Source organism: Protopterus annectens, chromosome 2.part1 (assembly GCF_019279795.1).
Source record: "Protopterus annectens isolate FY-2018-M chromosome 2.part1, PAN1.0, whole genome shotgun sequence".
NCBI lineage: Eukaryota > Metazoa > Chordata > Ceratodontiformes > Protopteridae > Protopterus > Protopterus annectens.
The window spans coordinates 1,454,524,663-1,454,548,674 of record NC_056729.1 but is presented as its reverse complement, the minus strand read 5'-3'; the positions used below and the strand labels follow the sequence as shown (position 1 = coordinate 1,454,548,674).

Genomic DNA, 24,012 nt, shown 5'->3' with positions numbered 1-24,012 from the left:
CCACTTGTTTTGTGGCAGATCCGGCCATCCGTTTGGAATTGGCAAAGTATGGAAATGAAATCTGTACCCTTGGGATACTATGTTTAATATCCACTTGTCCTGGGTAATTAACTGCCAATTTTGAGCATGAAATGCTAGTTTCCCCCCCAAGGGGGCTGCCAAAAGTTAAGTGCTTGGTGATGGTAGAGGAAAGTCACGGAGACTGCTTACTATAAGGTTGTGCTTTGTTTCCTCCAGTTTTGGAGGTGGAGGCACCCCATTGCTTTGACCTGTAAGAACCCTGTGATTGGTATCTGGATCCTTTTGAGTGCCTGGATTTGCCTCGAGTGGCTCTGTTGGACACAGGACAGGACCAATTTTTAGTAGGCCAGTGTCTACTGAACCTGGGTGCTGCACTTGCAAGAAATCTTTTACAGTTTGCATAGATTTAGCTTTGTCTTCCATTTTCTTTAAAACCTCTTCTGCCTTATTACCAAACAGAGTATCATGCTGCAAAGGGGCATCCAACAATTTAGCTTTAACATGATCAGGCAGATTTTGCTCCTTGAGCCAAGCATGCCTTCTAATCACACATCCAGTAATGGCGGCCCTACAAGAAGCCTCCAAGGAATCAAAACCACATTGCAAAGTATGCTTTCCAACCTGTTCTGCTAAATGCAATAATTTCTGTAACTTTATTTTCCACACAATCAGAAATCAACATCATTTTCTGTTTCAGTAAGCCCATAACATGCTGTTGATATTTAAGCATATGAAACTGGGAGTTTAAGGCCCTGATTGCCAAGGTTGCAAACGTATAAACCTCCATCTATTCAGCGCCCTGGAATCTCTGTCAGAGGGGGTAGGATTTTTGGCCTTGGAGGCCTTTACACCCTTGGGACACTGAGAAATAGTCTCAGGATCAGCAGCAGGATTTTTGAATAGAAATTTGTGGGAATAAGGAACCCTGTAATATCTGTCTGGCTTACTAGGAGCCGAAGGCAGGGAATCAGGAGCCATGCTTGATTCCGAAAACACATCATCAACAATGTCTAATACAGGAGGTATTGCCAAAGGCCTATGCTGAGGAAGAAGGAGGAAATCCCTAAACCTCTTTTTTGATTCAGAGAAGTCCTGACTCTCAGAGTGAAAATGTTCCCTTAAAGTATGCAAAGTCTCTCCAAAGAGTAATCCTCAGGAGGAGATGCAGATGGGATGGATTCCTCTGCATCAGAATCCTCATAGGGTGGAATAGAAAATTCCTGATCAGAAGAGGAATCAGAAGAAGTGGAAACCTGATCTGAAGATTCATAATCAGTGCCTTGTCTAGGCCTCTTAGCAGGGGTGGGGGTTGGGAACACCTGATCAAGGTAATTAAATCCTCAGCCATTTTGATCATCTGTGTTTTAGGCATAGGGGCCTGAGCACGTGGCTCATGCGTCAGTTTTTTAGACATAGAAGATGTTTTTGACCTTGTTTTTGAGGCTGGCGTCGGTTTAATATAAAAATGTTGAGGCCTGAAAACACCCTCAGAAGCAGGTGCCTGCTCAGCGGCTCTGGAGCCATCCAAGGGAAAGACATCTGCGGGTTCAATACTTTGAGAATCTCGTGGCATACCGGACTCCGAATGGGTCTCGGTAGAGGCCTCCAACTCAAAAGTAGCGGTTATTAGGGGCTGCGAAAGCGCCTCACTGAGTACCGGTGATTGGCTTAGGAGAAGCTTCGTCGTCAGTTTTGCCTCAACGGTATGTGTCTGTCTTTTTCTTTGTGTTTTTTGTGAACTCCGGTAGTCGGACTGCTAACCGATGATATTTCAGGATAATTAAATCTTGAACCAAAATATTTAGAAGCAAAAATATACCGACGCTTAATAGTGCGTTGGTTAAATCTAGCACAAAACCAACAGCAAGGCACTTTGTGATCTGGGTCTAGACAAGGAATACAGTACAAATGAAAATCCTTATGAGATATTTGCTTCCCACAAGTAATGCAATTATTAACTTTTACTGACATTGGTAAGGAGCAAGAAAAAGTTTCCCCAACGAGGTACTTAGCTTTAGTTTGAAGACTTCGGTTCTGAAACTCGAATGCGAAAATTTCAGGGGGTCGGCCGATTGGCACTTGCGAACTGCTTCTGCTTCGGGCACAGTGTGGCAAAAAAGACTGGATAAAATGGCATCGGCTGCATGTTTTATACCCCTGACGTCATGGAAGATGAGACAGCAACTGACGCAGGACCCAAGACTTTGTTATTCAGGCTGAATGAGGGCAACCTGCCAACAGATTACCCCAAATGTAATGACTGCAACACAAACACGAACATCAAGCTCGCGCATCATCTTAACTTGCAGAGGCAAGGACAGATCTGATGACAGAGTGCTGGACATTCGGTGAGAGGGAACCAACACTCAGGAATGTGGCATGAGAGAGATTGCAACAAGCAAGGCATTGGCACCAAGCCATGCGCTCAGAGTCTTCTTTACCATTTGCAGTTCAAGCCTCTGCTATGAACATTTACTTAATGCACGAGCCCCAAAACATTAGCCCTGGTAAATGCAGACTGTGGATTCTCCTCAAACTGGTTCTCTGAACTCTAGTAGGCCCAAGGAAGAGAGATTCATCTTGTCTATAGTACCCCCAGATGGAGCAGAGTGAAATAAGAAACCATTCCCAAAGAAAACTGCACCTGGGATTAAGCATCACTTAATTGGACTGGGGATGAGCTGTGCTTATAAATCCCAGAATGCACCCTCCCCTCAAACAGACTAGCAGTTATGGATGCACTGCACCGGGACCCCCTGTTAACTACTGAAGCAGGGTACAGCTTTGAGTCCTTGTTAATCAAATATGAGCTGAACACCTACAGTGACTAGATAGCATTTCAAAAATAAAAATAATTCGTTAATGGCCGGGCTACTGCCTACATTCTTATTCTCATTGCTTTGGAGAGTACTCGGGCTGAAACCTGAGGTTACAAGTGAGACCATTCCACTAGTCTGCATGCAAAGACCTATCAACCTTTGTCATATTTCTAGTAGCAAGAGTGTCTAAGAGTTGCTACCTTGAAAATATGTGAGTGGCTGGGATGAATAGCACTTATGGCAGTACTTTATGTACTCAGAAGAAATGCTGGGTACAGGTGTATTGGTAACTATATGGTAGTCATGCAGGCACCATGAAGATACAAATTTTAGGCAATGAAAAGGGAATCCTTCACCAACAGAAATCAGAATCCATATCTGAATTGTACAATGAGAAAGAAATAGCGGACTCAGGGTAAATGTAGTCATAAAGTTGGTGCATCAAACCATGGAAAAAGACCACTCCCACACAAGTGTGCTCTCAAGCACATGACCCGTCAAGGAAAAAATGCCGAACTGTCACTTGATTGGCCTCAAAAGAGATCACATGATTTCCTATCCTTTCATTTCTAAGTCTCTGTTAAGAAAATATACATCACTGTAAAAGTAATAATGCCCAACCACATCAAGTTTGGTTGACTGATATTTTGCATTTCAGACTATTTACTACTTCTTAAAATTACCATTCACCCAATACATCCTGAGACTAATGTTTAATTTTCAGTTAAGCCCAAGTTCATTTGGAACTGGAACAGACTCCAAGGAGAAAAAAAGTGATGCCATTGCTAAAATAAACTGAGAAATCCTTCATATGTGAAACTCAGAAAGGACTTGAAACTGAAGTCCTCACTATTTGCAACTCTTACCTAATTCGTTTCTGTTCTGTCAAGTCTCCTTCACTTACTAGCATGGCTGACAGCAATCGAAGTGTGGAGTTTGCAGACTTTGACTGGTTGTTTTTCATACCTAGCAGCCACCGAACTAGCAGCTTTATAGCCTGAACCTACAAAGGAAGAGTATTATGAAAATATCTATCAAAATCAGACAAATTACACCAAAAGTCTACACAGCACCTAGTTTTGTACACACTTTTGAAAATATAGGGTTTGTCACTTATTGTTAACAAATGCACAGTGACACAACAAAGCAAGGTGTAAACAAGAAAGAAAACATTCCAAAGTTCTATATTTAACAGAACACAACTCCAGAAAAAAACATTAAAATACAGCAGCAAATTTCATATTTTATCATCTGTAACAAAGTAGATTTAAGATCAAGCCTGAAACAATTAGCTTTACTATACCTTCAAAATGTAAGAGGAGATTCATCTTGTTAGAGAACTCTCAAAATGAGGGAGGGTAAAATAAGAAACCCTTTCCAAATAACATTGCACCTGGGATCAAAGCTCCATTTACTGGTTCAGGGAAAGAGTTGTGCCTTAAAATCCCAGAAAACCATCCTCCACACAGGTGGGCATGCTATTTTGGTTTCTGTAATCTGAAGCAGATGTACAAAGCTTTATACGGTTCCACATAGCTAAAAAATGCTCTCTAACACAATCATCCACACTTACCACCATCAGATATAGCAGGCCTTTGTTGCTAACACAGAAAGATGAAAATAAAATACACTTGTGCCCAAACCATCTCAATTGATTCCTCTTGACCAATATGAGCAATGTTGTACTATGAGACACATGAGAATCGCAGGGCACCTCACTGTATCACACAGAATGAGTCAGCAGTTTTATCCAGATACTTTTTCTTATTCTTCTCATCAGTATCAGTGAACACTCCACTGCTTGATGTTGGCATAACCAGGCATATGGAAAAAAATATTCTACCTATATGACTGGCAGTCCTTTTGAGACTCACTGAACAATTCAGTGTGTTGTGTAATAAAAGGTCAAAGGTTAAAACGCACTAAATGCTGGTGTCTTCTGGGTCATTTCTAAGTTTTCATTATTACTGCCATACAGTACACACACACACATACATATATATATATATATATGTATATATATATATACACACATACACACACGCACACACACATTTTATATATGTATATATATATATATATATATATATATATATATATATATATATATATATATATATATAAATAAAATACACATACTTTATTTTTAACCAATTTTCATTCACTCCAATATTACATACATTGCTCAATTACATTTCTGTACCCTAATCTTACACATGTAACTTTACCACTCTATCACTAAGAAATCTCACTGTATGTTCTACAATTGTCATTTACACTATTCTTCTTTGGACTGCCACTCCACCCTCCACCTACTTTCTCTCCTACAAAACTTCCACTTCCAGGTAACTACCAATGCCTTTTCTCTAATACAGGTCTATACAAGCTCTCTACTTCGATCTGCCTAATATTTCATACAACTTCTTAAGGTCTGCGTCCTGTTAAATCTCTTACTGCCTTTGCTACCTTCTCTATACTTTCAACTGATAAGCACATTGCACAATATATCCTCCATCTGTGTAATTTCTTTGTAGCAACTACCCTCATAGAAAAAAATGCCATTTCCTTAAATTTACAGGCTACTGTATGTTATATAATATGTTCTAGATATAGTCATAAAATTGTGTTTTCACGTGAACTCCATGTATTTTACAAAATGTCTTTTTTTTTTGTCTTTAAATGTACTTGTCTAATATATGGAGCTTTTCGCCACGGGCCTCTGCTGATAATGGGATAAACCACAGTCAGAAAGTACAGTTTTGTACCTACCATAAACGTAGATGTTCAAGTGTATTCACTGCTGCAGTCATTACACTTGGGTTATCCTGCAGTCGGCCAGAGTTCCAAAGTCTTGCTCTGGCGTCGGTTGCTGTCGCTTCTTCCCTGACGTCAGTGCGCCAGGGGTATATAAGATGCAGCAGACGCCATTTTCTTCAGTTTTTCTTGCCCCAGATGTCAGGTGCCCCCAAATAGGTAGGCAATACATATTGCTAATAAAACATATATAAAAAGTAAAACCAAAACCTTCAGTTACCAGCAAATACACCACATAGGTAGTATAGGGTAGAAAGGTATAGATAAGTCCCAGCTAAGAAAGAGGGGATGGAGGGAGGGTAACCTGGACTGCAGCAGTGAATACACTTGAACATCTACATTTATGGTAGGTACAAAACTGTACTATGTTCATAGTGTTTTACTGCTGCAGTCACTACACTTTGGTTGAATCCCAAAGCTGAGGTAGGGTGGCTGGTTCTATAGAGGATTTGGGGTGGCTATGAGGCCCTGCAGCACTGCAGTGGCAAAGCCAGCTCTGTATTTAGAATAAAGAGGCAAGTGATAATGTTTGGTAAAGGTGTGCAGTGAACTCCAAGTTGCAGCTTCCAGGATATCTTTGGTAGGTACTCCTCTAAGGTAGGCAGTTGAAGTGGATGTTGCCCTGGTGGAATGTGGCCTAATGTTGCTAGGTACAGTTTTCCCATGCTGTGTGTAGCAGAAACGTATACAGTGTCCTATCCACTTTGAAATGGTCTGTTTTGAAATAGCCTTTCCCTGTGATCCTGCAGCATATGCTAAAAACAATTGCTCAGTTTTCCTGAAAGCTTTTGTTTTGTCCAAGTAGAAACGTAGCTGTCTGTGTATGTCCAAATGAATGCAGAAGTCTCTCCCCTTTATTCTGGGGATTTGGATAAAATTTGGCAAGTGAACAGTTTGGTTAAGAGCCACACTGGAGACCACCTTTGGCATAAATGAAGGGTTTGTTCTTAAAGAAACCCTGTCTTGGTGAAAAATGATGAAAGGCTCCACTGCCATTAGTGCCTGTAACTCTGAGACTCTTCGAGCTGAGGTTATTGCCAGAAGCAGAGCAGTTTTCCATGACACATATTTTAATTCTGCTGAATTGGCTGGCTCAAAAGGAGGTAAAGTTAGTTTTTCCAAGACGAAATTGAGGTCCCAAGTTGGTGTTGGTGCTCTCCCGGGCAGTTTTATGTTTTTAGCCCCTCTGAGGTACAGTTTTAGCATTGGATGACAGAAAATAGGAGGATCTGTGTTGTAATGAGCCGAGATGACAGAGGCGTGGATCTTAATGGATGAAAAGGATAGGCCTTTGTCCAGCATCTCAGTTAAGTATTGTAATATCTGAGGAATATTTGGGACAAGAGGGTCAAAGCTTTGAGCTTGGTTCCAGGCACAGAATCTCTTCCACTTTTCTGAATAGGATTTCCTGGTGCTAGGCCTCCTGGCCTCCAAAATGACATCCATAACAGCTTTAGAGAAAGATGTTGTCTGCTTGACTAAGGAATCTGCCATGCAGCCAGGTTTAAGGTTTTGAGCTGGCTGTGCAGGATCTGGTTGTTTTGTTGAATCAGAAGATGAGGAATTTGAGGTAAAATCCATGGTGGGCCTTGAGTTAAGTTCTTTAAGATTGGGTACCAGTGCTGGCGTGGCCAGTCTGGGGCAATCAGGATAATTTTTGGCTTTTCTTGTCTGGCTTTTAGGAGTACCTTTGAAAGGAGAGGCAGTGGTGGGAAGGCATAAACTTTTAGGCTTTTCCAGCTGAACGAGAGAGGATCCACTTTCCATGCTTGTGCGTGGTAAGTCCTTGTGCAGAAATTCTGTAGTTGGCAATTCATTGGGGAGGCAAAAAGATCTATGTCTGGGCTCCCCCATTTTTGTGTTATCATGCTGAATACTTGTGGATTTAATTTCCACTCGTGAGGATCCATGATGTTTCTGCTCAAGTCGTCTGCCAGAGTATTTTTCTTTCCTGGCAGGAATTGTGCTTGCAGATGAACTTGATAGGTTAGAGCTGTGTTCCACAAGGTCATGGCTTGCCTGCAGAGGGGATAAGAATGAGTGCCCCCTTGCTTGTTTATGTACCACATAACTGTGGTGTTGTCTGTCTTTAGTAGTAGATGTCCTGGATGCAGAAGGTCCTTGAAAGCTGTTAGGGCATTTTGTACAGCTAGCATCTCTTTTTGATCGATGAGTAGATGTATTTGGTCTGCGGCCCACTTGCCCTGAATACATTTTCCTGCCATGTGTGCTCCCCAGGCGTAATCCGAAGCATCTGTTGTTAGTGTCTGCCTAGCTGTGGGTAGAGTGAAAGGCTGTCCCTTGTTGAGGTGACATGCCTGTGCCCACCATCGAAACTCCTGTTGTAGGCAGGGAATAAGTGGTACTACTGCTTCCAAACTGTGACAGTGTTGAGTCCAAATACTTTTTAGGTACCATTGTAATTTCCTCATACGCAGTATGGCATATGGTATTAGTAGTATGCAGGATGCCATGAACCCCAAGGCCTGCAGAATTTTTCTTGCAGGGAGTTGGGTTTTTGTTGCCATCAATTGAAAGTACTGAGTCAGCTGTTTTTGCTGGTCTGGCGTGAGATAAGCCATCTGGGCCGTTGTATTTAAGCTGGCACCCAGGAATATTATTTCTTGTGAGGGCACTAGTTTTGACTTCTTTTCGTTTACTGTGTACCCTAGGCAAATTAGCAATCTTTTTACAAACGCCAGATGCTGTAGAAGAATGTCCTTGCTCTCTGCTTGAATAAGGCAGTCGTCCAAGTATGGATATATTTGAATTCCTTTTTGTCTGCAAAATGCAATTACTGGTGCCAGGCATTTTGTGAAGACCCTGGGCGCAGTAGATAAGCCAAAGGGCAGTGCAGAGAATTGGTAATGCATTGAACCAGCTATGAATCTGAGGTATCTTCTGCAATTATGTCCGATAGGGACATGCAGGTATGCCTCTTTCAGGTCCAAAGTAACAAGCCAAGCCTTCTTGCCCAGCATGGGAAGAAGCTGCTGAAGAGTCAACATTTTGAATGTTGGAACATCCATGTAAGTATTTAGAGTAGAAAGGTCCAGTATGGGTCTCCAGGCTTTGTCCTTTCTGAGGACCAAGAAAAGTCTTGAGTAAAATCCTTGTCCTTTCCTGTTGTGTGACTTTTTGAATAGCTCTCATGTCCATGAGGGCTGCAATTTGTTTTTGTGCCTCTGCCCGTTGATTTGGTGGCAGGTCTGGCATTCATTTTAACCTAGGTAGAGTGTGAAAGTGGAACCTGTAACCTTGAGACACAATATTCAAAACCCATTTGTCTCGGGTGATTGTATGCCAATTTTGTGAAAAAAGTGCTAGTTTTCCCCCTAAGGGAGCTTCCAAAAGGTAAGTGCTTGGCATTTGAAGGGGGAAGTCATTGGGACTGTTTCCTATAAGGTTGTGACTTGTCTTCCCCTCCTTTTGGGATCGAAGCACCCCACTGTCGTGGTCTGTTAGAGCCTTGGGGCTGAGATCTGCCTCTTGGGCGTCTGTATCTGCCTCCTTGTGGTCTGTCTGACACTGGAAAGGACCAATTTTTGGAGGGCCAATTTCTGCTAAATCGAGGTGGCTGTACCTGTAAGAAATCCTTCACTGTTTGCTCTTCTGCCTTAACACCAAATAAAATATCCTGCTGTAAAGGAGCATCCAATAATTTTGCCTTAACATGATCAGGTAAACCTTGTTCTTTTAACCAAGCATGCCTTCGTATCACAGTTCCTGTAGCTGCTGCTCTACAAGAAGCCTCTAATGAATCAAAACCACATTGCAGAGTATGTTTTTCCACTTGTTCAGCTGCATGCAATAAATCCTGCATTTCCTTATAGTCAGGATGTTCTGAACTTGTAAGCATTTTCTGTTTTAACAGATACGTTAAATACTGCTGGTATTTAAGCATGTGAAACTGGCAATTTAAAGCCCTCACTGCTAAAGTTGCAGAAGTGTAAACTTTCTTCCCCAATCTGTCTAATGCTCTAGAATCCCTGTCAGAGGGAACTGGATTTTTAGCTGTGGAAGCCTTTACCCCTTTGGGACCCTAGGAAATAGTTTCTGGGTCAGCAACAGGGTTTTTATAAAGAAATTTGTGAGAGTCAGGGACTCTGTAGTACCTGTCTGGCTTGACTGGAGCAGGGGGCAAAGAATCAGGATTTAAACTGGATTCAGAGAACACATCATCCACAATATCCAACACTGGTGGAATAGCAAGGGGCCTGTGCTGAGGCAATAAAAGAAAGTCTCTGAGCCTTTTCTTGGATTCTGAGTAATCCTGGCCTTCCCAATGGAAATGCTCCCTCATGGTATGTAAAGTTTCCCCAAAAGAGTAATCCTCAGGAGGAGAGGCTGAAGGAATTGATTCTTCAGCATCGGAGTCCTCATGGGGGGGGGGGGGGGGGTAAAGAGTATCCCTGGTCTGAAGAGGAATCAGAAGAAATGGAAACCTGGTCAGAGGAATCATAGTCTGTATCCTGCCTATGCCTTTTATCTGGAGGGGGATGGGAACCCCTGATCAGAGTAATTAAGTCTTCGGCCATTTTAAGCATCTGTTTTTAGGCATGGAGGCCTGTCCAGGTGAATGCTGTACTTGCTTCTTTGTCTTTAATGGAGTTTTAGACTTGGCTGTAGATTTAATGGTAAGTTGTGAAGGTCTGAAAACACCCTCAGAAGCCGATGCCTGCTCAGCGGCTCTGGACCCATCTGAGGGGTTAGTTTCCGTAGGCCCAATAGCTTGAGTTTCCAGAGGCCTAGACATCTCCACGTGGGAGTCGGAGGCGGCCTGTAGCTCTGAGGTAGCGGGTGTCAGGGGCTGCGAAAGCGCCTCACTGAGAACCGGCGAACGGCCTAGAAGCGGCTTCATCGTCAGTTTTGGGACTCTGATGCCTGTCCTTATCCTTGTCTTTGCATTTTTTATGTATTCTGGTAGTCGGTTGTTCCGACGCCATGGTATAATTGAACCTTCGGCCAAAGTAATGGCGAGCAAAGTCAAACCGACGTTTAATAGTGCGCTTGTTAAATCTAGCACAAAACCGACAACTAGTGATGTCGAGGTCAGGGCCTAGGCAAGGAATACAGTAAGAATGAAAATCCTTATGAGGTATTTGCTTCCCACAAGAAATACAATTGTTAACTTTTACTGACATCGGTCTGAGGCAAGAAAAAGTTTCCCCAACGGGGTACTTAGCTTTATTGAAGACTTTGGTTCTGAAATTCGAATTGAAAATCTCCGGAGTCGGCCGACCGGCACTTGCGAACTGCTTTTGCTTTGGGCACCGCACGGCAAGAAAGACTGAAGAAAATGGCGTTGGCTGCATCTTATATACTCCTGGCGCACTGACGTCAGGGAAGAAGTGACAGCAACCGACGCCGGACCAAGATTTTGGAACTCTGGCCGACTGCAGGACCGCCTGACGGCAGGATAACCCAAGTGTAATGACAGCAGCAGTGAAACACGATGAACATCTTTCCAGAAACAAGGAGAAATAAACTATATCCCTAAATGTGAACATGTGCCTATTCATCCCTTATGCCTCCTCACTCTCCCTTCTTCACTTACTCCCTTACTTCTATCAATTTCTCTCCACTGGCTTTCTCTCAAAACATAGGATAAGTCCGATCTTCTCTCACTTCATAATGCAATTCCCGTTTGTATTATACCAACTTACCTTTAACTTCTCTATAAACTGGCTAGCATTTCTCTAAATATTGTCACATAACTTTTATATATTCTTAACCAATATTTTCATGTTATGTTTAATTTGGTACAATTATTTAAACTGTAGATGTTTTTGTAGTTTGAAAGACTGTAAAGTTATTTTTCTTAAAATGTTTTATAATACTTTGGAGCTTTTCTTGCTGGGCCTACGCTGAAAATGTGCTCCTACCCAGTCGGACTTTCTTGGTAATCAAATGTGAATAAATAAATAACTTCTCTCATTTTCTGCAGTAACCCAACTCTAGTTCTTCTACTTCCTTTATAATACTCAAACATTATGCTTCTTTAAGTAAACTAACCATTACAGTACATGTTCAAACAGAACACTATTGCAGTAGCCTAAGCTAGATGGTTTACATCTTGCACAGGACATAACAGCTGGCCAGCTTTAAAGTTTTAGTGCACCTTTCATGTACCCAGACCGTTGATGGCTTGAGCAGCCAAAGAGAAACAGCAGTGGTCTGGCCACCAAGCCCTTCAAAGCTATCATACAAACTGAAGGAGGATGGCTAGCACACAAACTGGCCAGTGGTAGGTATATAAAAAGTCACTGTCTTCACCCTAGTAACAAAATTATACAAAACAATAAAGGGATGGAGGGAGGGAGCTTCCACTGCAACAGTGATCTACATGAATATCTACAGTTACAATATGTTTACTTACACAATTGTACTATGCTCTTCATATTGATTACTACTGCTGCAGTAGTTTAAACTATATAGGTGGAAGACCAAAGCTCAGAAAGTTTGGGAGGAGGAAGAATGAGGATTCAGGATCCCCTGGAGAATGGTCCTAACAAAGTCTACTACAGACTTGGAAAACGAGTTTAGAAGACCCAGCTGCTGCCTGCCTCTAGGATGGTTCAAGTCCCATCTGTTTCCAAAATGGCACTGAAGAATCCAAGGCCCTAGCAGAATGCACCTTGATTGTACCTGGGTTGGAAATACAGCATGGAACATCTATTTGGAAATTGTCTGCTTTGACACTGGTTGTCCTTTTTCCTTACTAGAATTTCTGAATGTTTTACCTCCATCAGGATAGCATCTAAGCTGTCTGTGGACATCCAGTGTACGAAGAATCCTTTCCCCTCATTTTTAGGTTGTGGAAAGAAGACAGAGACATTAACAGCCTGGTTCAAAGTAAACTTGGGTACCACTTTAGGCATAAAGGACGACTTCTCAAAGAAACTCTATTTTTGTGGAAAATGAGATATGGCTGACGCACCATAAGAGTTTGCAACTCTGACGGTCTTCGTGCAGAAGTTAGAGCAATCAGCAACATAGTTTCCCCTATTAAGAACCTCAAATCGACCTGATGAGCTGGTTCAAATGGAACAAGTGTTAATTCCCCCCCCCCCCCCCAAAAAAAAATAAGATCCTAAGGAGAAGCCACCTGTATGCTAGGTGGACAGTTATGTAGAACCACTTTCAAAACCAGCTTGATGTAAGACTGCATTGAAAGAGGGGGATACATGGGCAGACATGTAGAAATGGCTGAAAGATGAACCTTGACAGAGGAATAAGAAAGTCCAGAGGATAAAAACTCTCACAAATATTGTCAATTCACAGAAATGCTAAACTTAAAGGTCTAGGTTATTAATGTGGCACCAACTAGATATTTTCCTTTTTCTAATATACAATTTCGTACTGGCAGGTTTCTTTAACCCCTGCTGCACATCCTCAGAAAAAACAGAGGTCTAAAGGGCACTAAAATTCAATCATGCAGGCATTCAACAACCCCAAGTCTTCTCTGAATAGGTTCAGTTTGTGAGGAAGCTTGTGGTAACTGTCTTTGACTATTTCCAAAAGAAGGGGCAAAAAGTACAGTTGCATCTCCACTTACCGTAAGTGTAGATGTTCTAGTAGATCAATGCTGCAGTACTGATACTTGGGTTTTCCAGTCATGCAGAAGCCCGTGGCAGGTTCAAATACCATAGTCTTTTCACAATCCTTGAACCTGTGAATGTATGTATGAACCAGCATCTGGATGCCGGGGTATAAAATGGGTGTCAGCCAGTACCATCTTCAAAGACTCAGGAGTCCAGTGATCCTAAAGAATAGCAAGACCTTCCCAAATGCCATGAGTACAAGGAAGGACCCTGACTAAAAGAGAAGGAAAAGGTCAGGGGATGAGTGGGTGGTGAGACCTATCCCAATCCAAAGAAACAAGGAGGGTCGGAAAGGCTACTGCAACACTGATCTGCTAGAACATTTACGATTATAGTTAAGTACAGAAACAACTGTACTATGTTTACTGTAGTCAATGTTGTAGTACTGATTCTTGGGAAGACTCCCAGAGCTTTTTAGAGGGTGGTTGGGAAGAGATATTAGCTTGGGGCAGCAGACTTTGCAGGAAGGCAGAGGCAAACTCAGCTCTTGTCTTCAATATGGACCCAAAGTGGAAATGTTTAAAAAAGGTGTGAACAGAGGACCAAGTGGCAGCCTATAGAAAGGATTATACTGGGTGACCCTTTTAAAAATGCAGTAGTGGTGGCTTTATGTTTGGTGGGGTGAGCTGTGACTTTACAAGTTAGCAGTTTGCCATGGTGAGAATAACAAAATGTGATGCAGTTAGCAATCCATTGGTAATGGTTTGTTTTAACAATGGTTTACCTTGTTTACCCTCTGTAGAGTCTATCAACATTTGGTCTAAGCTGCTCGAGAAGTTGGTACTGTGAAGGTAGTATCTCAGTTATGTACATCTAAGGAATGCAAAATGCCTTCTCCGTTTCTCTCTGTGGATTTTGGAAAGAGCACAGGAAGGTAAATGGCTTGATTTAAAGACCTTTCTGATACCACCTTAAGCAGAAATGAGGGACTGGTTTTAAGGGGGGCACTATCACAGAGAAAGATTAGTAATGGATCCTTTCTCATAAGGGCTTGGAGCTGAGAGAGAGGCCTATTTGAAGCGAGAGCCAGAAGAAAGATGGCTTTCCATGCCAACTGTTTGAAAGGACCTGATGCCAAGGGTTCAAATGGTGGCCGAGTTTTTCCAATTACAAAATTCAGGTCCCAGGGAGGAATAGGTTCCTTAACAGGTGATCTGAGGTGAATAATCCCTTTGAGAAACTGCTGCACATGTAGATGTAATTAAATAGGAAGGGAGCCTGGGAGGCAGGCTAAGATGGGTGAGGCATAAACCTTGATGCTGGAGTAAGATAAGCCTTGCTTGAAGAGGGAGGAGAGGTATTAAAGGATCTGACATAAGTTAGATTGTGAAGAGAGAATACATGGCAACAAAGGCGCTACCATCGAAACCAAAAACAACAAAGCAGTCCAAGACCAGAAGCTGTATCCAAACCACTTTAACAAAAAGATTAAAAACATATTGAGTGCTTTCGCCCACTAGAATTTCATCAAAATAATCAATACCTTCGAAACTGAGCTCTATACAGCATTCACTACCACTTAATTGAGCCCAATAAGATAACATAAATTAATTAATTAATTAACACTACTGCAATATTCATTGCTTAAAAACATAAGCACCACATAGGTTCTGATGAATGAAAGAATCCAAAATTCCATGTTGCAGATTATTAAAACTATACCACTGGGTGATTCGATTTGCTAAAACAAATACAAAAAATACAACACAGATAAAATAATGCATATATACATAAAATAATGTGTGTATTTATATATATATATATATATATATATATATATATATATATATATATAAGAATGAGGTGATCAGTTGATGTAGTGTTGTATTATTTTGTGTTTGTTTTAGCAAATCGAATCACCCAGTGGTATAGTTTTAATAATCTGCAACATGGAATTTTGGATTCTTTCATTGATCAGAACCTATGTGGTGCTTGTGTTTTTAAGCAATGAATATTGCAGTGGTGTTAATTAATTAATTAATGCTATCTTATTGGGCTCAATTAAGCGGCAGTGAATGCTATATAGAGCTCAGTTTCCAAGGTACTGATTATTCTGATGAAGTCCTAGTGAACGAAAGCTCTCAATACGTTTTTAATCTTTTCATTAAAGTTATCTGGATACAGCTGTCAGTCACTGACTGCTTTGTTGTTATAAGATAGAATACATTCGGACAAGCTTCAGCTAGCAAACATTTCCCATTTAGCTAAATAAGACTTTCTGGTGTTTGTTTTTTTACGGCATCTTTCAGAATGGGTAAGACATCCTGTGAGTAAAATAAAATGGATGGAGACACAATCCAATAATACAGGTTAGGAGCTTGACAGTTGTTAGGTTGGGATGTATCACACACACTTTGTTCTGAGAGAAGATCCATGATTAGCAGTAGTACTTTGGTCCTCCATCCCAATGACAGTGAATAATCACCAGTGCTGCTTGGTTTACAAAGGAGCAATCAGCATTATTTTGGGGCTATCTAACCCCACCTTTAGAGGTACCCTTAGGATAAGGGATATCGATGGAAAAGCATACAGGAAGATAATTGTCCATCTGAAGACAAGGCGTCCTCTCTCTAGGACCAGAGTGCCATGTTCTCCAACAGAGCTTGTTCAACTGTTCTGTTGAGAACAGGAGATCCATGTCTTGGACATCTCCATTGGTACATGAGATCCAGAAAGATTTCCCTCTAACATTCACTCATTGCAGTCTATGAGGGCTCAGCTCAGAGAGTCTTGCCAGCTGTCTTTTCTGACCTGAATGTAGGACGCTAAGAAGTGTTATCTGATTTGCTGTGCTAGTAGCCAAATATTCAAAGCCAGTCTGCAGAGGAAATAAGACTGTATTCTCATCTGTTTATGTAGCACAAGACTGTGGTGTTATCTTGTCCATATCTGAAGAGTTTCTGAAGACTGGCTATGGAAGCCTTCATAGCAAACCAGCATTCCTTTCTGATTGAAATTCTGCTTTGCCTGCTGCCTATCCCAAGTCTCCTGCACTCTGAAGTGTCTTAACTGGGTCCTCCATCCCTACTGGGGCTGCCTGTTACAGTGGTTTTTACTGTCTCTGGCAGGATGAAATCAGCCCCAGGTAGGTATGAATACTCTCCTCCCAACATAGTGTATCCTTTTTTAGACATCATAACAGAGGTATCATGGTTTATAGGGGTTGCAAATGTTACATCCAAGTTTTCTTTATGAACTACTGCAACTTCCTCATAGGTGTAGGTTCATGGGTGTATTCGAGTCTAACAGCCACTGGGGCTTTTTTAAGTTTAGTAAAGCATTCCAATTGTATCCCACTAATTTATGTTCCTTAAAGGTTATTTTTTAAGGAGTATATGTAAGTTAGGGCAAGATTTACAGGCTGGCTCCATCCATCAAAAATGCAGGTGCTATATCTGGTGTGTATTTCTAACTACATGCGGTTCTTTCTGTGTGTATTTCCAACTTCCCATCCAGTGGTCCACTTTTTCACTTGAATAGGATTAAGGAAGAGCTCTGCTTCACATAAATGGGAAGCCTGTTCCAGTGAAGGGGAATTTTCTGTGACACAAACCTTTCCCGCCAACATGCCCTATTTATGTCGCAAACAAAGTTTAAATCTCTAGACTGAGTAATTCTGATGCTATTCATTTTGTGGACATGCAGAAGGTCCATCAGAGTGGGATACAAAGATATCCTGTATCATTTAGCAAGTCTGTAGGAGACTGAGTATGCAGACAGGGCTTTGAGGTGATCTGCAAAGGACATGCTGTTTATTCCCTATATTATTTTTGTGAGAACCTCTGTGGACATTTCAGATGCTGCATGTATACCAAAGGGAGTGCAGCAGTAAATGATGGGCCTGATGAAGTCTGCTGGAGAATATGACAAGATGCCATGCTCTTGCTTATACGCTGAGCAACACCGAATGACTTTCTTACTACCTTAGACACATTTGTCAGTTACTATTCTACATGCATAACCAAATCCCTGACTACTGGTTCTATTCTTAGTGTGCTATAGATAAGGTAATTTCCTAGGGTGGATAAATTTATTTATTTATTATTTACATTTGTTTACCAGAAAATTCCGAAAGGTCCTTTTTCAGCAGCTGCCCGGGGAGAAAAGCTCCACATCATGTGCATCATAGAGATACAAAGTTGCAGCAATAGTAAACAACATTACAGGCTGTTGGCTTTAATACAATAACAAGATATTGATTATAAACAGTATATACAGAAAATGTTGCAAGTTAAGATAATTTCTTGTCATTTATATTAGTAGCAACAAAGTTGTTACTAAAAAAAAAACACTTTGGGTACTATTGTACATTTCTTGGCACGGAGTTTTAAGCTATAGCTTTGGCAGCAGTCATTTGTATGTATTAGCCCTTCCTATAGGATGTTCGCTTCTTAGGAGGAATTCTACAACTGCTCCTAATTTATAGTCATTTGCAAACTTGGTCAGCCAGAGCCTCTTGACACTGGTCTTAACTTTCGGGATTTCAAAGCCAAAATGAGTTGTCCCAGAGTAGAGCTCTGAGGGACTCAGTAGTGACCACTCTCTTTATGGAGGTGGTCTCCCTTATCGTAACTTCCGGGTTCCTATCAGAGAGTCAGATGGCTATCCACCATATAACATAGGAGTTTAAGACTATAATCCATGAGATGTTCACAATGGCAGAGTAAGACATTGCATAAAAGGTCTTAGCCAGGAAAAGGTAGGTAGTATGCACAGTTTTGTCCTCATCTTTTGCCTTGGTGACATTCTCAAATAAGTCCACCAGAATGAACAGACATGATCTGCCCTTGACAAAACCAAACTGTGTTGGATCCAGTGTTTGACGGTTTTCTATGTCCTTATTAATCATTTCAATAAGTCTTTCCATGGCTTTGCATACAAGACTAAGTCAGACTTGTGAGTCTTTAGTTCTTGGGGTCCACTGTTGGCCCACCCTTGTGCAGAGGGCTGACCATTGCAGGTCACGATTCATGCGTCACAAAGCTTATCTGGAGACTATGGTTAAACAGTGGCTCCAGTGGTCCTGACAGGTCAGGTTTCAGGCAATTTAGGAAGCATCCTGGGATGTTATCAGGGACCACTGATGCAGTGTTTTTAGCCTTAGACAGTGCATCTAGGACCTACTTCCTAGTGGCAGTTGGGGGTGCTTGATGGTATGTCCAGGAGGGGGAGTGGGCTAAAACTGGAGATGAATTTGTAAGCCAGTTTAATTTGCTACATCTTCCAGCTCCATGCAGGTGGATCCATTTACAATCAGTTCTGCATACTGCTGTGTGTTGCCTTTGGGGTTTTGGACATAGTTAAATAAAGCCTTGTGGTTGTCCCTTGCCTGGGACACTATCTTTACCTCACATTTGGCTTTAGCATACTTAATTTGCCCTTTTAATTGTTTTAAATTGATTATAATGTTTTGATCATGCTGGGTGTAGCACTTCCTAATCTTAGCTACAACTTTTTTCTTTTGCTGAATAACCTGTTTTGTGTTTGGATTCATCCACGGTGGTTTGTTTTTTTTAGTTAGTTTTGGGCTCATTTCTGGTAAGCACAACTGCTTCTGTGCATTTAATGACATGACTGTACAGGGTTTCTGTTAATTCTGCATATGCAGCTGTGTCCTCATGGTTTGGGGGGGCTTGAAATTGTGATATGGTTATCACTTAGTAATAAGAGGTTTGCCTTAGAATAGTTCCTAAATGTTACAGTTTTAGCTGGGGTCACAGAATTGATCTTTATTGTGAAGGAGATGACTTTGTGGTCTGACTTTAGCAGAGTGTAAATAACACTGGGGGGGTACACTGTTCTCCCATGTTCGAGGGTACAAGGTCGAGTATGTCTGCACCCCTAGTACGCATACAAATATGTGGTCCACTGTGTTTGTGTTTACAAAGTTCAGGAATGTCTGGGCCTGTAAGTCTGGGATCCTGCAAGTATCCCAGCTTACAGTGTGGTAGCTGAAGTCACCCATGAATATGGTATTAGGTTGAATGGTGAGGGTCCCCAGTAAGTTCAAGTATGAGCTATGAGTTTCTTGTGTCATACAGGCTGATCCTATAGCTTGCAAGGATATGACATGGGACCTTGCCTAAGAAAATCTGGACACAGAGAAACTCAAAGCACGTCATCCTGTCTGACTAATCTAGAGACGAATTTGCTGTTGATATAGATCAAGACATGTCCACCTTTGGGCCTTGCCTGTGCAATAGCTGGCCTGAATGTGTGGAGGGTACTGTAGCCCTGCACTGCAGGGGTGCTCTCTGCGGCTTTCAATCATGTGTCAATAACTGCACAGATGTCCAAATTCTCCAGGGTGAAAACAGCAAGTGTAGTTTCCTGTTTAGGCTTCTTGCATTGAACATTAGCACCTTTAAATTCCCTTGGGCTGGTTTTAATACATTGGAAGGTTTGTCAGTGTGGCATTACCTAAAGAAGACACTATGGGAAAGGACAAGGTTTTAGCCAATATTCTGAAGTCTAGAGAGGGCAGATGCAGACCATCCTTGGCAAAGCAACGTGGTCTGTTCACTATATCCTCACATGCTGACAAATATTGTACCCCCTTGGAATGACACCAGAAACTAAGCCAGTTATTGAAGTCGGCCATCTTTTGCTCATACAGTGACATCATCCTTCAGCAAGGATGATGTCACTGTATGAGCAAAAGATGGCTGACTTCAATAACTAAGCCAGTTATTGAAGTCAGCCATCTTTTGCTCATACAGTGACATCATCCTTGCTAAAGGTACAATGCTGCTCAGTGCTAGGCACATACCAGCCTGGGACACACAGCGATAGAGCTCTATAATATCCTTGCTCATATAGATGAGGGAAGTATATTTCGGGTTATTGGCACCCACATGGACTATGACTGGGTCATATTTGTACCTGTAGTCTAATGACTTGTGTGAGTGGGTGATTTAGCGATCCTAGCCCTTGATAGATAACTTTGCCAAGGGGATCATGACAACACAAGAAGCCATGTAACCCAGGTCCTGAGAAATTCTTATACTAAGATGGCAAGTTGGGTTTGTAGATCTCTGATGTATTTTGAAAGAAGCTGACTATGCCCTCTGAAAGGAAAGCTTTCTCTTAAGACATAATCTATATAACCACTCCAAGGAAGGTAATTTTTTTTCCTGCTTGCATGCAGCTGTAACTTATGGAGGTCAAGGGTTAAGCCGACCTTTCAAAAGCAATCCACGGTGATTTGCAGGGCTGTGTTAAGTTCCAAGGGAGACCTTGCCTGAATAAGTCATTCAAGTAAAGATCTATATGAACTTATGTCCTGCAGAAGGCAATGACTGGTGCCAGACAATTGGAGAAAACAGATGGTGCAGTAGGCATGTCAAACAGCAAGGTACACAAATGGCAATGCAATCTCTCTGCTTGAAACTGTAGATATCTCCTGTGTCCCAGGGACATAAGAAAGTGAAGGTAGGCATCTCTAAATCCAGTCTCCATCCATGACATCCTGAATTAGGGGAAGAAGCTTTTGCAAAGTTAACAGCTATAATTTTGTGAAATGAAGAAATCTGCTTAACCTTCAGAGATCTAGGGTAGGCCTCCAGGTCCCTTCTTTCCCGGGCAGAAGAAAAAGGCAAAAATAACACACCAATCTCTTCTTCTCGGAGAACTCTCTGAATGGAACCCCCTGCATTAGTAGGGCTTTTAAACAGTTTTTCTTGTATTTTTGGTGGTGTGGGGTTGGGGAGGAATTCCCAGGAAGGGTGTTGTTTTCCAAAACTAAATGTCATAACCTTCCCTTATGATTCTTAATATCCATTTGTCCTGGGTTCAGTCTTCCCTAGAGTGATAAAAGGTTGACAGTCTACTGGCTAGGAATAGTCTGGGGAGAGTTTTGAGGGTGAGCAGAGTAGTAGTCAGGCTTCCTAGGCACAGGGGGAAGACAGAGTGCATATATATATATATATATATATATATATATATATATGCACACACACACATATATATATATATCTATATATATATATATATATATATATCTATATATCTATATATATATCTATATATATATATATATATATCTACATATATATATATATATATATATCTATATATATATATATATATATATATCTATATATATATATATATATATATATATATATATATATATATATCTATATCTATATATATATATATATATATATATACACACACACACACACACACTCAAATGCATCATCCCGAGAACCCCCCAAAAGATCTCTGTAATGTTAGAAAATTCCCGACACTTGCAAGTGAATGTTTCCTTCATCCTGTGAAGGGTGTCAATAAAAGACAAATCTTCAGGAGGTGAACCTGAGGATAAGGAGTCACCAGTTCAAGAATATTCAAAACTCTGAAGGGGGAAGGTGTTCCAAACAGGCCAATTCCTCCTCATCCTCTGATACACAGGAATCAAAATATCAGTGGGGGAGGATTGTCCCTTTTTCTTTTCCCAAAAGACATTCTTGACACAGGATCCTTTTGCAGGGTGGGTTTGTCTGGTCTTTCTGAAATCCATGAAGTCCTGAGCCAGCCTGACCTAGTCCTGTGAAAAGACCAAGGAAGAAGAAACAGTGGGATGACACAGCAAAAACTAGGCAAACCTAAGGGGCTCTTAGGTTTGGATACCTGCAGCCTAGGAAAAGTGAAAGCCTCAGGCAGTGTTGCAGGTGGCCATGACGTCAATCTGGCTCAGAAGGATATCCTTGGTCATCAGAACCCAAGAGTCAGAAACCATAGCCCGCTCAGTGGCTTCAGGCTCAACTAACGTCGCTCTGGTATCAGACTATGAGATAGGGGACTTAACCTTGGTGGCCTCCTGAGGGACTAAACTAGAGGACTCTGATCTAGATGATGCTGGGACCAGGGGTTTGGCAAAGGCACAAAACCTGTGTCGGCAACAACAAATTTAGTTAAGGCCTTGGACAAAAAAGTGTCCTTGGAATCCACGATATCCCTCTCCTTCGAATGCTTATCCTTATATTTTTTCAGACGACTGCCTGGGAACTGGCGGACAGCAAATCATGCAACAGGCTTGCTGTATTGGATTCTGTATGTAAATGAATTGGCTTGGTCCTATGCTTAACAGGTTTATAGCTGAACCTCACAAAATACTGACACAACTAGCAATACTGTACCAAGGGCATAGACAAAAAAGGCAATAATAATGGAAATCTTTGTAGGGAATCTGCATACCATAAGTAAGACAACTTATTTATTTTCTTGAACATTAACAAGAAAAAAGGTAATCAATGGGGTACTTATCTGAGGAGTTAGGAACTCTAGTAAATCAAACCACCTCAAGGACTGAAAATAATAAAGCGGTGTTCAGGACTGACTACACAGCAAGAAAGAACTGAAGACTGCACCAGCTGACACTAGTTATATACCCTGACATTTGGACGTTGGGTCTGCGTGGACATTCGCTAACTGTGGGATGGTGAAAAGACTCTGGTATTCAGGTTGGCCTCAAGCTTCTGCATAGCAGGAAGACCCAAGAATCAGTACACCACTGACTATGATGGAAATCCACTGTTGCCAGGGTCAGGAGGGCATCAATACAGTGATCTCTGAATCTGAATATTCAGAATGACTCTAAATATCAGTGAAATGTTAGGCAGGAACATTTCCATCCAATGAAATGAGAAAGTACCTGTTTTCCACGGCCCGCTTGCAAGAAGTCCTGGAGCAAAATTTTTCCTGTTGTTTGTTGTGAACAGAGGTGAAGAGATCCATCTGAGATGCTCTCTACAGCTGGATTAAAACCTGGAGGACCAGCTGATTCAATTTCCATTTGTGAGGGTCTTTCCTGGCCCTTGCTCTGACTGAATGCAAGAAGTTTGTAGAGTGAGACTGTGCTGATCTGCTTCATCCCAGGCTACCACACTATGGCTAATCTGCACAGACGGTATGACATGAACTCCTTTATGTATCACATAACAGTAGTGCTGTCAGTGACCATTTCTAAGGTTCCTGAGGATTCACAGATGACAGAGAGTTAAATACATTTACTATTGTCAACTTCTATTTGACGTTTGTGTGTTTTGGTCTCTTTTTGTTTTAAAGACCCTGCACTTTTACCACCAAGGAGACCCCCCCCCCAAGCAAAGTCTGAGACATCTGTTATTACATACTGCAGTGGAGCTGAAAGGGAGAAAGGAATATCTGGATTAAGATATAACTGCTTACTCCACCAAAGTTCCCTTTTTACAAATCCCAAGACTGGAATTCAAAAAGTCAAGGAGTGTTGATACTGAACCATACAGCTTTTAGGTACCATCACATCTTTCTCACAGTAAGTTTGTCTAGAGGAATTTGTGGGTATCATAGATGGCATGAATCACAAAATTCTGAGAAATTTCCTTGTTGAAGTCCTTGATTGAGTGGAAAAACCCAGGAATAGATCAGGATTATAGAGCTACTTTTTCCCTGTGGCAAAAAGCTCTTTGAATGGATATATCTGAGAGCCCCCCGCCCAGGAATACTTTTCTGTGGGATGGAATTTGACAATATTTTTGACCTTTGAATATTCTCCTGGAAACCCAGTCCGCAAAGATCTATTCCCAAAATCAGAGATGCTTGACACTTTGAAAAAGACTGTAAAAATAAGCAAGTTGTCTGAATAAGGAAAAAATGAATACCTAGCAGTATGCAATAGGCTATTATTGGAACTAGACACTTTATAAACACCCTTGGAGCAGTGAATAATCCAAAGGTCACTGCAGTGAACTGAAAGTGTAATCCAGATA

The 24,012-nt window shown here is 41.4% G+C and overlaps 1 protein-coding gene across 3 annotated transcripts in view; it reads right to left on the bottom strand.

The window, feature by feature from the left end:
• The window catches only part of PDS5A (PDS5 cohesin associated factor A), a 4,482,835-nt gene that overhangs the window by 1,592,162 nt on the left and 2,866,661 nt on the right, over window positions 1–24,012 (bottom strand). For all 3 annotated transcript variants that reach the window (XM_044062931.1, XM_044062930.1, XM_044062932.1), the window contains exon 23: window positions 3,707–3,843. In XM_044062931.1, coding sequence (XP_043918866.1) covers window positions 3,707–3,843 — 137 coding nt within the window. The remainder of the gene's footprint in view (window positions 1–3,706; window positions 3,844–24,012) is intronic.